This window comes from Spathaspora passalidarum, assembly GCF_000223485.1.
Source record: "Spathaspora passalidarum NRRL Y-27907 unplaced genomic scaffold SPAPAscaffold_1, whole genome shotgun sequence".
In the NCBI taxonomy this organism is placed as follows: Eukaryota; Fungi; Ascomycota; class Pichiomycetes; order Serinales; family Debaryomycetaceae; genus Spathaspora; species Spathaspora passalidarum.
In genome coordinates, this window is record NW_006767425.1 from 1,967,280 (window position 1) to 1,981,567 (window position 14,288).

The following is a 14,288-nucleotide window of genomic DNA, read 5'->3' on the forward strand; positions in this document are numbered from 1 at the left end:
CCGCAAGTTGCTGCACGCCCTACTTAGCCATCAATCAGTTCCAAGAAAAAGCAATTCAAAAAAAAAAATTAATTAATTAATTAATTAAAAAATACAATTGATTCATTTGCGGTTACTCGATGGCAACCAACAGACAACATATACACCTATAGAAAATGCGAATAACATTCAAATCATTCAATTATATAGGGTATGGTATCTACAATGACATCAAGACTCGACTCCCTTACTACAAGTCTGATTTCGCCGATGCATTCAACTATCGAGTCATACCACTGACGATCTTCATATTCTTCACCAATTTACTCCCAGCAATCGCCTTTGCCCAGGATATGTTTGATAAGACCGATCATGCTTATGGTCTTAACGAAGTGCTTATGCTGTCAGCACTTGCTGGGGTTGTGTTTGGGTTGTTTTCAGGACAGCCATTGTGTATTGTGGGTGTTACTGGACCCATTTCTATTTTCAGTTATACCGTATACGAGTTGATCACACCTCGAGGTACGCCGTATTTCCCATTTATGTGCTGGATATATTTATGGTCAATGGTATTCCATATAATTATTGCCGTGGGGAACTATATTTCATTTTTGAAGATAATCAGTTTGTTTTCATGCGACGTATTTGGATTCTTTATCAATATCGTGTATATCCAAAAGGGGATTCAGATCCTAAATAACCAGTTCAAGGTGGATCTAGCCAGTGGTTATTGTTCAGTCATGATCTCATTGCTTATGATTATATGTGGTGTGGGATCGATTTTGTTTGGAAACTATTTGCATTATTTTAAACCATGGGTACGAAGAGTGTTTGTTGATTATGGTGTGGTTCTCCTGGTTATTTTCTTTACTGGGTTTATACATTTCGGGGGCCATTTAGACGAAACTGTGCTTGCTACATTGCCCACCACATCTTCATTTGTGCCTACTCATACTGGATCTGACCGAGCTCATGGGTGGTTTATTCACTTCTGGCCCGGTGATAACATCAGTGTGGGAGATGTGTTTCTCGCTATCCCATTTGCGATATTGTTAACATTTCTTTTCTATTTTGATCATAACGTTTCCCTGTTAATGTGTCAACTGAAGGAATATCCCTTAACCAAGCCCGCCTCTTTCCATTGGGATTTCCTTCTCCTTGGATTGACCACGGGACTTGCAGGGATTTTGGGCCTTCCTGCCCCCAATGGACTTATTCCACAAGCACCACTACACACCGATTCACTTGTGGTTCATGACAACCTCGGTAAAAAGCTCAGTGTTGTTGAACAACGAGTGACAAACACTGTACAAGGTGCACTCACGTTTTTAATGATGTCACCGCCATTTTTGATAGTGCTTGGACTTATCCCGCAGGCGGTTCTTTCAGGGTTGTTTTTTATTATGGCCATCACTGGGTTGCACGGAAATATCGTGACTAATCGGATCAGGTACTGTTTTCTCGAAAACTCGTATATTGAAAACGACCCTAGTTGTCCGCAAGTATGGAAGGACATTCATGAGCTCCCCAATAAGAAATGGTTCTATGTATATACTGCATTAGAGGTTGTTGCTGGGGTAGCGGAATTTGCCATTACCTTGACCAAGGGAGCAGTTGGGTTCCCTGGGGTTTTGTTATTTTTTGCATTTTGCGCCAAGTGGGTTTGGCCGTTGATTATACCTAGGGAAGACTTGGACAAACTAGATGGGGAAGTTGCCGATGAGTTTATTATCAAGAATTTGGATATAACTAATCATATAAAAAGAGAGCAGCGGGATTTGGAGGCAAAAGGTGACGATGTGAATTTGCAAATGTACGAGATGAGCGATGGGAATAGTAGGTATAGTTAATAGATATAGAATTTACATCATATTTGTTTGGAAAATACCGACAACTGAACTAAACTGTATTGTTACACTTTTACCGCCGTGCTTCAATGACAACGGTTCACTAGTGGAAAAAAAAATACGATTGCAAAAGGGGCGTATAGTAAGAATTAGCGAATGCTGATGATCATTCGACAAGGAGCATTTTGAAACATCTCTGGTTCCAGAAGAGAGCAATGAATATAATCGAGCTTTAAAAAACACACACATATATATGACAAAGATACTCCAAGAACCAGATCTGTAACGACCTGGATGCAGCTACCAAGGAATCTTTAGAATCAACAAAATTACAAGTGCGCTCCTGCAAGAAACGTATGACAATGCCACAGACGATTTAGCTGATCCCCTAATACTTGACTAAGTTACCGAATTGTGTGATCAGACATAAAGACATACGGTGGTTAAGCCTCTAATTGCCCATGCCCAGACTTTTTATGGTTATAGGGGTGACGTAATTTACGGTCACAATTGTACCAGAAATTCTATCCCCCCAATTCACTTGCATGATCGCGCATGGAAAGATAATAACACGCTACATCGACAGATGGGACAGGTGGAATTATATGCAATGGTTAGGAGATAATTCCAACAATGGGTTCACTATCCGGGGAGACCAGCCAGTGTTTACGAATTAAACGTTTAGAGTAGGCCGATCATTCATTGGGAACAATTAACTGATTTTTAAACAATGAACAATCAGGTGATACAAAAAGGGTGAAACTGAAAAAATTCCAAGGGGGGGGGTGATGAACCAAAGTGCGAAATGTGGAGTTGCAAATTTTATTGGTCAACTGCAAGTTTCGGGGTAATGGTTTTTTCCCCCTTGGTGCTGGCAAAAAAAAGAGTTCACGGTTTTTTGGGGTCATATATCCCCTGGTTTCACTCCACCCCCCCCTGAAATTTTTACCTATACTTGTATAAATAGCCTGATTTTTAGTTTAAATTACATTTAGACATTCTACCCTCTTCTTTTCTTTGTAAACAGTTTGATTTATATCAATTATTCATTATGTCATACAACTTCGCCAACAAAATCGCAATTGTCACCGGGGGTCTTTCGGGAATTGGTCTCTCCACCACAATTAAACTCCTTCAGCTTGGAGCCAAGGTTGTGATTGGAGACATCACCGCGGAAAACAAGGTTGACCTGATTTTGAACACCATCAAAAAGGCCTCGCCCCTGAACCACGACATTAGATACTTACACACTGACGTTGCTTCGTTTGACGCCAATAAGGACTTGGTTGATTTGACCTTGGACGAGTACAAGGGCCTTGACTTTGTTGTGGCCAATGCAGGTATGATTAGTTCGTCCAAGCCAGGGGCTGACCAAACCTGGGAAGAGTTCAAGAGAGTCATTGACGTCAACCTTAACGGTGTGTTTGCCTTGAACAAGTTGGCTATCAACTACTGGGAAGAGTTTGGCAAGAAAGGTAACATTGTCAATGTCGGTTCAATTTTGAGTTTTGTTGGTAACCCAGGGTTGGCCAATTACTGTTCCTCCAAAGGTGGTCTTAAATTGTTGACACAGACCCTTGCCATTGAGTATGGTAAGAAGGGTATCAGAGTGAACTCAGTTAACCCAGCCTATATCAAGACGCCATTGTTGGATATCTTGGACAGAAAGGTGTATGACGAATTGGTACTTAGACATCCAATTGGAAGATTGGGTGAACCAGAAGAAATTGCTGACGCTATTGCATTTTTGCTTTCTGATAATGCTTCGTTTATCACTGGACACTCGTTGTTAGTTGACGGTGGTTACACTGCTCAATAGTTTTACTCTAAAATTGTTTATGAAATTTATGTTACTTTTTTGCGATGCAACTAAATTTAATTGTAGAAAAAAAAAATATATATATAGATCTGAAAATAAAACTACTCTAGATAGCACCATGTCAACAAAACAGGATCGGAAACAAATACTAGATACGCTAGAACAAGAGTATCTTAGTGATCTACTGCTTCATCTCTACTCAACATTTCTTTTACATCGGATCAATCCCAACTTTCCCAGACAAAAATGGGCTAATTGGCCATTACCGTTTCATGAAGTGCCCATCCCCCAGGGATTCAAACAGGATGGAGATAATTTGGTGGATGAATATGACGGCGATATTGATTTGGATCAAGCTGCGTTTGAAGAGAGCGTGCGAGAGTTGAAAGAACTGAAGAAGAGCAAGAGGAGGAAGATTACCAGTGGTGATGCTGTGAGTACTACCATGAGCGAGTCTGAAGAGGAAGAAGAGTTAGAAGAATCCGAAGAAGAGCTAGAAGATGAGTCTGAAGAAGAATCCGACGACTCCGAGGAATCAGATGATCTGGACCTGACAGCGAAGCCAATTGTTGAAATAACAACGACGGAGCAAGTAGCCAATGCCAAATCAGCCCTCATCAACGAACTAGCCACGGTGATCCACCGAACAATCCGCAATAAACTAAAACCACAACAGACAACTCCCGATATAATGTCCCATCCAAACATGATACATCTAACTACACAACTTGCCAACAAATTTGACAAGTTGTTGAGTAATCTTGCGGTTAATAAGTTTCTGGAAACCATTGATTGGACTCACGTTCTTCAAGCTGGACTTGAATGCGAATCTACTCCATATGAAAAATTCGATACCGAACAGTATAGAACGGCGTACAACCGATGTGAAGCACTTTTCGAAGATTTGCATTATAATTATGAGTTTGAAGAAGATACGTCTCCTCCTGATGGTGTGCTAACGAAGGAAGGTTTCAATGTCGAGGAATATTTGAAATTTCTCGAGGAGACAACTACCGGAGCTGCTCAACACAAATATGCCGAACTAGCAAAGGGCCATTTGGCTGAATTCCAAAAGAAGTATAAAGACAAACAAGCGTTTAAACAAAACTATTTCAAGAGATTGGAAATAGAAGACAAGTACCAACAAGTCAGTTGGACGAAAGAGAAGGGTCCCAGTACCAAGATCAAATTAGCGCCCGATCTCAGCAATCTCGAGGAAATGCGCGCTAGTATCCTCGCCTATGGAAACAACGGGATCAATCAAGTCACATATATTCTAGAAAATATTTAAAAATAACCCAATTACAATTCTAAATATATTCTACTTTTTCTTATCAAATGTAGTGGTGATTTCAGTTCCAAACACCACATCCCAGAATGTCGAAGTAACACCAAACCCTAATTGGTAATTCTTGTAGTGATGTTCCAAATGGTAAGTCTTCAAATCTTGCAAAAATTGAGGTAAGTTTCCGTGGTGCAACATGTAATGGGTTATATCATACATAATGTAACCCAAGGTACCTCCGGCAAACCCGGAACAGGCCATGTAGAATGGCAAAAGGGAAAACACAAGTTTATAGAATGGGAAAGCCAATATGATAAACAATGCAGGTGGCAACACAAGACGGTACTCATCCATAGGCAAGTAGTGGTGAACCCCATGAAGTAAAAAGTGAATGGTGAAAAACACAGAATGGTCAGGCAAGTACCCATCAAGATGGAAAATAACCCTGTGCAAAAAGTACTCCACCAAGGTCCAAATAAACAATCCCATAGCCCACATACTCAAAGCGGTAATTGGGTGTTGGTTGGTGAATCCAACATAAAAGATGTAGAAGTTTGCAGGAAGCCAAACCAAGGGAACAACCCACCAGGGAGTGAGCGAGAGTGGTTCCAAAAAGTTTCCAAAGAGTGGTGCTGAGCCCTTTCCGTAATGTCTAGGACGATGGACTTGATCCACGTAGAAGTCTCGGTTGAACTTACCAAACAACACTTGCCCCAACAAGGGTTTGTTCAAATCCAAGAACTTGTGCTTCTTGACATCTTCATTGTAGTCAGTCTTGATTTCCAACTTATCCAAAGCAGGCAAATGGTCGTGGAATTCATACATGTCGTAGTCATCACTGTCGCTTTTAGCCAACGTGACTTCCACAGGAGTCTTGTTCTTGTTGTTAAGGAGCTCTTCCTCCTCCTTGTCAGTGGCCAAGTAACCCACCAACATGTCTTCGTCCAACATTTCGTACGCAGACTCAGAATGTTCGTGCGATTCGATATCCTTCATGATGGCGGTGATGTCCTTACCAGCATATGGATACACAATCAGGGCTCCACCAGGATGTTCCTTAACAAAAGTGGATACATTGTACACTTTTCTCTGGTAGAGAGTGACCCAAATATCGGTGGGTTTGTCGTGTTTGGCGACTTCGGCAGCGGAAAGAAGAGGTAAGTTTCTAGACATGGTAGGATAATATGGAGATGATGTCTGATATGGAAAAGTCTAGTAATGGAACCAGTGTGATTGGCAGCGTCTTTTATACATTGACATAATTTTTTTTTTTTTTAGGTACAGAGGGGAGGGAAGAGAATCGTGCAACTTTTTTCGAACCGACAGAAACAAACTTCGATCGGGTTATGAGAAAAAGAAACGTTCAGACACAAACAACAAAAAAAGAAAATCAGACGCGCGTGTTGCGCTGATGTCGGTAACATGTGACATGCAAATTTGCAGCTAATCACCGCTTTATGGTGTGATCAAACAAGTAAATCACATTGATTCTAGCATGTGTATGGCAGAGTATGTCTCATTATTATCTCCAACATTTTTATGTATTGTCACCAGCATTTATGTACATACTCCTATATACTTTTTTGCTCTATACAGTAATAGTAGAACCTCCGTTTGTGTCTAAATCTATCATATCATCGTCATCTACGAGAATATTATTTTCAAAGTTTATATCCTCTTCCTCGTCACAGTCACCTTCATTTTCAAGTTTCTGCTGATGTTGTTCTAAATGTAGCGTGTGATCCACCAAATTAAGGTAGGCGTACATGAAATTCGACAACAACACCTGTTCACGAAGGGATCGTTTGGGGTTGGCCAATTTCAAATGCGACAACCTGTAAATGGCTCGTTCCACATGGACGGGGAATCGATAATCAAGCATGACCAACGTAGAATGCGATGGCGGTGGGAGCGGGAACCCAAACGCGGAATCAGTAAACTCAATAGGTTGGTTGGCACGTGACGTCCGCTTGATTTGTTTCTTTAGCTTCTCTTGAATGTCAAGTTTGTCTTGATCTACTATTTGCGGAACAATGGCCCCTGGTTCTGACTCCGGCAGATCTAACTCGTCCTCGATATCGGGCTTTGGCAAGACTTCGGGTATTTCTGGCTCCACAAAATCGTCGTCATCTTCATCGTCATCATCTCCATTGTCATAATCTCCGGGTTTAGCTGGTTCAACAGTAAAATCAAGCTCGGGCTCTGATGATGGGGTTTGCTGTTGGGTCGGCGTTGGAGGAAGAATTTGTATCTTGGGCAACGCCGAATCTTCTATAAGTATATCTGGAGTAAGAAGATCTTTATCATCTTCCTGTGATGGTGGCGATGGAAGTTTACCTTTTCCTGAAGTAATCTTGGGACTAAGCTTGGGACTTTCATTAGGTTTATAGTTTAAGTTCTCCTTGTCTAATTCAGGATGCATAACCACAACCTCGGCTTTTTTCACATCCTTGACTAATTTCCCCTTGGACTTTTTCCCAAATAATAACCTACTGGTTTTCTTCTTGATGGTTTTATTCTTATCTGTCTCGTAGTTGACCGTGACTCCAGAATCATGCGAGTGGATTGAGTCAACATCATTGGCTGGCTTCAGCTTTTTCTTTTTGAAAAACTGGGAAATCACATTGGGTTTATTGGATGAAGTTTCATCGAGACTGGTTCTTGGAACATCCACTACGGTCTGAGTTGAAGTAGTTGGAGTAGTTGGAGTGGAAAACGACCGAACTGGAAGTTTATCTCTTGGAACCGGTGGCAAGTTGTTAGTGTCGATGGACACACTGCGATCACGTAACCAACCCCACGATTTCTTCTTTTTAACCACGGGAGAAGACGAAGCAGTAGTATCGGCCTGTGGACCTTTTTGTAAACTATCAGAATCAATAATTTCCAAATTTGGATCATGGTTTAACAACTTCGTCTTGACCTTGGTGCTTTTCTTTTGGATGAATTTCGAAGATTGAGTTGTTTCAGGTTGTTCAAGCATAGTTTCTTCGGGATCAAAATCTTCATCATTGAAGTCAACTTCAGCAAGATCATCATCGAGCACTGGTTGATTGATATCAAATCCAAGCGGGTCATCTTCAAGAGAGATATCGGCAGTAATATCAAAACTAAGATCTCCAGTATCAATCAATTCAATTGGCTCGTCAAAAGGTTCATAGGTATCTTGCTTGGCCACAAACGGTTTCTTCTGTTCGTTTCTGATGTTATGTTCGATCTCATAGGGCTGTTTATGATCAGGTCTAGGCTCTGGTTTAACCTCGGGGTGTTTCTGGTCGAACCTAAGCTCATTTCTATGATTATAATTTCTATCAATAATTCTTCCATTGTAAGGTCTCTCATTATGTCTATAGTTTTTACCCCCATTCACAATTTCCACTGGATAAGTGTTATCTCTGTAAAATGAATCCTGGCCATATTCACGTTCATTCAACTGTTTGCGGGTGGTATGATCATTCCGATCACTTGGTTTACGTTTGTACTCACCATTGAATGGCTGTTGAATTTGTTTACCATCTTCAGGACTACGTCTACTATGACTGCGATGATGATGACGCGTATGATTACGCTCTCTATGGTCGGCTTTGTGGTGGCCATTGCGTTCACGCTGTTGGGGATCACCTATGAACTCATTGATTTCCAGTCTCAACATGTCCAATCCTTCATTCAAGTTACGCGTCATGTGTTGTTCAATATTGGCTCTATGGACTTGTTCAATGTTTGCCCTATGGACCTGGTTCATATCACTGCTCTTTCTCGCCATAGCATACGGTCCATCATTTAATAAGTCGAGACCATTAGTATTGTTGTTGTTATGTTTAGGTGAATTTGTAGGTTTTTTGTAGTTGAATAACAATTGAGAGTTTCTAGAGCTATACTTTCTTTGTGACGGTTGTTGACGAACCGGTTTAGGATGACTATGGGTTGTATCTTTGCGATAATCTGTTCTTCTTGAACGACGTAATGCAAAATCGGGATTTTGAACCTGAACTGGAGGACTCCTGGTGATGTTTGTAGCTGGCGAAAGGGTCTGTGCCTCTGGGTGGTCCTTTGCGCGTTCTTGCGCTTGCCGTTCTGCTTTTAGTTGTGATTGTTGGAACTGGTGTTGCAATCGCTGTTGGAGCTGTATAGTAGTGGTGCTTGAACTTGATTCGCTGGTGGTGGTGGTGGTAGTAGTAGTGGTGGTAGCAGTAGTAGTAGATTCATCGTCATTAGGAACTCCATTCCCGGCAGTTAAAGAAAGAGATCTGGCGATGGTGACCGCGTCACTTTTCTCTAATCCTGCTATTCTCGTCAACTGCTCTAATTCATCGGTCAATTCTCGTAAACTGGGGTTCAGGTATCTCCACGACTGTCTCTTCAGCGGGGATGTTGTAGCACTGGTGTTTTCCTTTTGCGGGGACTTCTTGGGCGATGGCGATGACGCTGATGATGATGTTGAAGATTCTCGACTTAACGACGATTTTCGTGACAATGACGATTTTCTCGATATTGATCCCAGCGTGGTGGTTGCTTTCCGGTCAAGTAAAATATCATCGACTTGGTTTCTGATTAATGATTTGAATGATTCTGGATTCACTTGGGGATGAACATGTGCAGGAACCCAGATATCTGGTGCGGTGGTGGTTTCATCACTGGTGTCAGCACTCTCGTCAAATCGCGCTGCAAACGGATCGATATCGTCGGTGCTGGGAGGAGGCAAGTCTGGATCAAACTGCATCATGGTGTTCCCGATGGAGAGCCGCTTAAGGGCAGCCACCATCTTCTTTTCCGATTCAAGATCGGCGACCGCGGTGGTATAGTCACTTTGAGTGGGTGACGACGACGACGACATATTATGGTTGCATTCAAAGGGTATACAAAAAAGGGTAAGGTTGAGGGGTGTGGGTGGGGGAGTATGAACACGGATAGATGTTGTTGTTGTTGTTGTTGTCTATATTGATTTGATAAGTAGATGTATGCAAAAACTGAATGGTAAAACGAACGTAGAAAAAGATAGATGGGCGGTAGTTAAGGGGGTATATTTTAAATATGCAACCAATACAAAACCAGGTCTGGCTGTCTCGCTGTCCCAGTTTCGCCTTGTCGTTCCTTTCTCCAAAAAAAAAAAATACGGGAAAAAGTTTTAAAAGCACCAAGAAAAAAAAAAAAAATGTAAATACAAAAAGAAACAAAAAATAATAAAAAAAACACGTTAAAAAAATCTTTTTTGATTTCCTGATTTGGCTTAGATTGCGGGTGGTTTTAACTTCGTCTAGATTTCTAAACAATATGTAACGTTATTAATATGTGGCGTTATGATATAACAGCTAACACGAGCGTTTAAATCTTCTCCTAGTGCCACCACCACTTTGTAAGCTCTATATATGCACCAGCTATCCCCACGAGTATTAGTAAGTGGTAAACCCCTCTTTGAAGTCTAGTTCCATGTACATTTACCAGTGGAACACCAAACAAATTGCATCCTGCATGGAGCACAATCACACACCACAAGTTACTACTAGTTGAATAAATCATATTAGCAACGTAACCAAATATAGAAGTGTACCCCAACTGAAATACACTGGTTGTCACTACTTGACCTACGGGGTACCCTTGTCTATACAAGTGAAACGCGTGATGTAAGTGTGCTACTCCAAATAGAAAAGGGGTATATTTCGCGTGGGTGTCGTGCACGACTAGACTAATTATGCCACGGTAGATAAACTCTTCAGTTACAGGGGCAAACCCATAATCTCGTATATGGTGCATCACATGGGCTTCGCTGTCAATAAATACGATATCTCCGATAATGTATTGGTACACCGACGAACAATATATTGTTATAAGAAACACAATGGTTCGTACGATATGGGACAAATCAGTTAACACACTGTGGGTGTTGGAGTATCCCGGAAAAAGTCCAAGAGAACGGAGATTGTCAGTGTAATTTCCAGGCACAAGGTACGGAACCACCACCAAAAGGAATAAACATAGCTGGGTTATTCGGTAAAATCTAAATTTGATCACACGTAAGTCATTTCTATCACTTGGTAGGTGTTTTGGTTGGTTGATGTATATCACAACAAAGTACAGAAATGCAATGGCTAGAGTGAGCAAAAGCATTTGTGGGGGAGAGAGTGTGTGGAAATTTAAACGGAAAATCGTTTTTTTTTCAGATCCACTTATTTTAGCCCGTCTTTGTTTTGTTTTGTTTTGTTTTGTTTTGTTTCGTTTCGTTTCTGTCTTTTTTTTCTTGCACCAAGACAAAAATATCCCTGGTAGTGCGAGTCTAAGCCGCACCGTGCGAGGACCACCGGCTCCTGTTTCGCACTGGTTTGCGCGCAAGATGCAAGACACGGCCACAGTTGCACCAATTAATTTAATTTGAAAGAATCTGACTCATTCGCGGCTTATCAGTACTCCACTAAATCTTATACCGACAAATTTGAAAAAAAAAAATGAAAAATTTCAAATCGTTTTACTTACTTCTTCCTTTTCACAACCCATCCCCCGAAATGCTTCGTTATAGATCGTTCTCAACTACCACTAAGCTCCTCCGTGGTCAAAATCTTACTGAGAAAATCGTACAAAAGTACGCTATAGGCGTTGCCCCAGGTAAAAAAGTATTCAGTGGGGATTATGTCACTATTTCTCCAGCTCATTGTATGTCCCATGACAACTCCTGGCCTGTGGCTACTAAGTTCATGGGATTGGGAGCTACCAAGATCCACAATAATAGACAAGTAGTTAACACCCTTGATCATGACGTGCAGAACATTCTGGAAAAGAATTTGGAAAAGTATCGTAATATTGAAAACTTTGCCAAAAAACATGGCATCGATTTCTACCCCGCTGGACGTGGGATTGGTCATCAAATTATGATTGAAGAAGGTTATGCGTTCCCACTAAACTTGACTGTCGCTTCCGACTCTCATTCAAATACTTATGGTGGTGTGGGTAGTTTGGGTACTCCCATCGTTAGAACCGACGCCGCTAGTATTTGGGCCACGGGACAAACTTGGTGGCAGATCCCACCAGTGGCCAAAGTCGAACTTCGTGGTGAATTACAAAAGGGCGTTACTGGTAAAGATATTATTGTTGCATTGTGTGGTGAATTCAATAACGATGAAGTATTGAATCACGCTATTGAATTTGTGGGAGACGGGGTAAATAAGTTATCAATTGATTATAGATTAACAATTGCTAACATGACTACTGAATGGGGTGCCCTTTCTGGGTTATTCCCAGTCGACAAGACTCTTGTGGATTTCTACAAACAACGATTACAAGCTGTCGGTCCAAACCATCCAAGAATCAATGAAACTACTGTAAGCGAATTATCTAACCCGTTGGCTTCTGATAACGACGCAGTCTACGCTAAACATTTAGTCATTGATCTTTCATCACTTTCTCCATCAGTTTCAGGACCTAATTCCGTTAAGATCTCCACCAGTTTGAATGAACTTGCCCATCAAAACATCAAAATTAACAAGGCATATCTTGTTTCATGTACAAACTCCCGTCTCTCTGATATTCAAGCCGCCGCGGATGTCATTTCCAACCATCAAGTCCACCCTGATGTCGAGTTCTACGTTGCCGCTGCTAGTTCCTTGGTTCAACAAGATGCCGAACAAGTTGGTGCTTGGCAAAAGTTGATTGATGCCGGAGCAAAACCATTACCTGCTGGATGTGGTCCTTGTATCGGATTAGGTGCCGGGTTATTGAAGGATGGTGAAGTTGGTATCTCTGCCACCAACAGAAATTTCAAAGGTAGAATGGGTTCAAGAGATGCGCTTGCTTATTTGGCCAGTCCTGAAGTCGTGGCCGCCTCTGCGGTCTTGGGAAGAATTGGAGGTGTTGAAGAATTACAAGGTGAACCAGTCAAGCCAGTCACTCCAATTGTCAAGTCTATTACTCAAGAGTCTCCTGTTGAAGCTACTGAAGAAGCTGCTGGTGCTGTTGAAGTTCTTGATGGATTCCCTAAATCCATTTCTGGTGAACTTATTCTTTGTAATGCCGATAATATCAACACTGACGGTATTTACCCGGGTAAATACACTTACCAAGATGACATTCCAAAATCTAAGATGGCCGAAGTATGTATGGAAAATTATGATTCCCAATTCCACTCCAAGACCAAACCAGGAGACATCATTATCTCCGGTTACAACTTTGGTACCGGTTCATCTCGTGAACAAGCCGCCACATGTATATTAGCCCGTGGAATCAACTTGGTTGTTGCTGGGTCATTTGGTAATATTTTCAGTAGAAACTCCATCAATAATGCCTTGTTGACTTTGGAGATCCCCAAATTGATTGACATGTTGAGAGAAAAGTATAGTGGAAGTGATGAATTGACCATTAGAACTGGGTGGGTGTTGACTTGGGATGTCACTACTGCCCAAGTTAAAGTCGTTGACGCTGATGGAAATGTAGTGTTGCAACAAAAAGTTGGTGAATTGGGTACTAATTTACAAGATATTATAGTTAAAGGAGGGTTAGAAGGTTGGGTCAAGGCAGAATTGAGTAAGTAAGTGTCCTAGTAGAAGCTATTTATTGTATTATAATCACATATAATCAGTCATCCATATCTAGATCAATGGTTCATGTAGTGATCATATATGCCAAAGCAATTCTTTTATTAATGTAGGTATAATTTCAATAATATGTAATATCAAACTCCATCTCAGATTTAAGTTCTTCTTCATTCAAATCAGTATTGTCCCTTCTTTTCGAAAAATGGTTTTGTTTTATATTCAATTAGTTTATAGCACGTTTTATGTGCTTTATAATACTTTATCAATTCTTCGAAATAATAAAGACTATATGAAGCTAAAGCAGCCTCAATTAAATTGTATTCTACAAAATCCCTGTAAATAATCTTCAATGAATCCTACTTCATGATTAATTAAAACATTACTATTGAAGGACACATACTAGTACAGATGATTGATTCTAAAATATTTTAAACATTACACTCAACCGGCACACTGAAGTTGGTAAAGAAGTAATTCTTTAATACGTACCTTTACATACTTACTATCTTTATTCTTTCATCGGTAAATTCCATATACTCATATCCATAAATTTTCTTTACATTGACACGAGTTATCTTGCGCTTAAATGTATCTAAATTTAAGTCATCATCTATATATGTTTGCAAACTAAAATTAGAACAGGTAGTTAAATGAAGGGCCCCATCATATTTAAGATAGTTCTTAGCATAATCAGGCAAGCTAGAAATATGCCTAAATCCTCCAACATTAAAAGGCCTGTCTTTTTACTATTGACATAACTCAGTACTAAAATGTTTTACCTTCCCAAATTTTTAAATACTTGTTTAGTAGATTGATTTGATGGATTATTGTATGGTATT

At 40.6% G+C, this 14,288-nt stretch overlaps 7 protein-coding genes across 7 annotated transcripts; 4 read left to right on the top strand and 3 right to left on the bottom strand. All coding sequences in view use genetic code 12, as the record gives it.

Moving 5' to 3' along the window:
* Positions 1-155: 155 nt before the first annotated feature.
* On the top strand, positions 156-1,829 carry SPAPADRAFT_53767 (uncharacterized protein; the record flags this gene model as incomplete). Its single annotated transcript, XM_007372898.1, has 1 exon — positions 156-1,829. One exon carries the CDS (start codon positions 156-158, stop codon positions 1,827-1,829), a length of 1,674 nt encoding a protein of 557 aa, XP_007372960.1.
* A 1,017-nt stretch (positions 1,830-2,846) lies between these two features.
* Positions 2,847-3,720, top strand: SPS23 (uncharacterized protein; the record flags this gene model as incomplete). Its single annotated transcript, XM_007372899.1, has 1 exon — positions 2,847-3,720. One exon carries the CDS (start codon positions 2,878-2,880, stop codon positions 3,643-3,645), a length of 768 nt encoding a protein of 255 aa, XP_007372961.1.
* Positions 3,721-3,743: 23 nt separating this feature from the next.
* On the top strand, positions 3,744-6,200 carry SPAPADRAFT_64657 (uncharacterized protein; the record flags this gene model as incomplete). The annotated part of the gene is made up of 1 exon (XM_007372900.1): positions 3,744-6,200. The coding sequence occupies one exon, from the start codon at positions 3,764-3,766 to the stop codon at positions 4,934-4,936; it is 1,173 nt and encodes a 390-aa protein (XP_007372962.1).
* SCS7 (fatty acid alpha-hydroxylase) lies at positions 4,424-6,161 on the bottom strand (the record flags this gene model as incomplete). Its single annotated transcript, XM_007372901.1, has 1 exon — positions 4,424-6,161. One exon carries the CDS (start codon positions 6,101-6,103, stop codon positions 4,967-4,969), a length of 1,137 nt encoding a protein of 378 aa, XP_007372963.1.
* A 318-nt stretch (positions 6,201-6,518) lies between the features above and the next one.
* ZDS1 (Zds1p) lies at positions 6,519-7,241 on the bottom strand (the record flags this gene model as incomplete). Its single annotated transcript, XM_007372902.1, has 1 exon — positions 6,519-7,241. A coding segment is annotated over one exon (723 nt), but the record flags the coding sequence as incomplete, so codon positions are not given.
* Positions 7,242-10,141: 2,900 nt separating this feature from the next.
* On the bottom strand, positions 10,142-11,055 carry RCE1 (CAAX prenyl protease; the record flags this gene model as incomplete). The annotated part of the gene is made up of 1 exon (XM_007372903.1): positions 10,142-11,055. One exon carries the CDS (start codon positions 11,033-11,035, stop codon positions 10,265-10,267), a length of 771 nt encoding a protein of 256 aa, XP_007372965.1.
* Positions 11,056-11,419: 364 nt separating this feature from the next.
* On the top strand, positions 11,420-13,588 carry LYS4 (homoaconitate hydratase; the record flags this gene model as incomplete). The annotated part of the gene is made up of 1 exon (XM_007372904.1): positions 11,420-13,588. The coding sequence occupies one exon, from the start codon at positions 11,791-11,793 to the stop codon at positions 13,444-13,446; it is 1,656 nt and encodes a 551-aa protein (XP_007372966.1).
* Between the last annotated feature and the right edge of the window lie 700 nt (positions 13,589-14,288).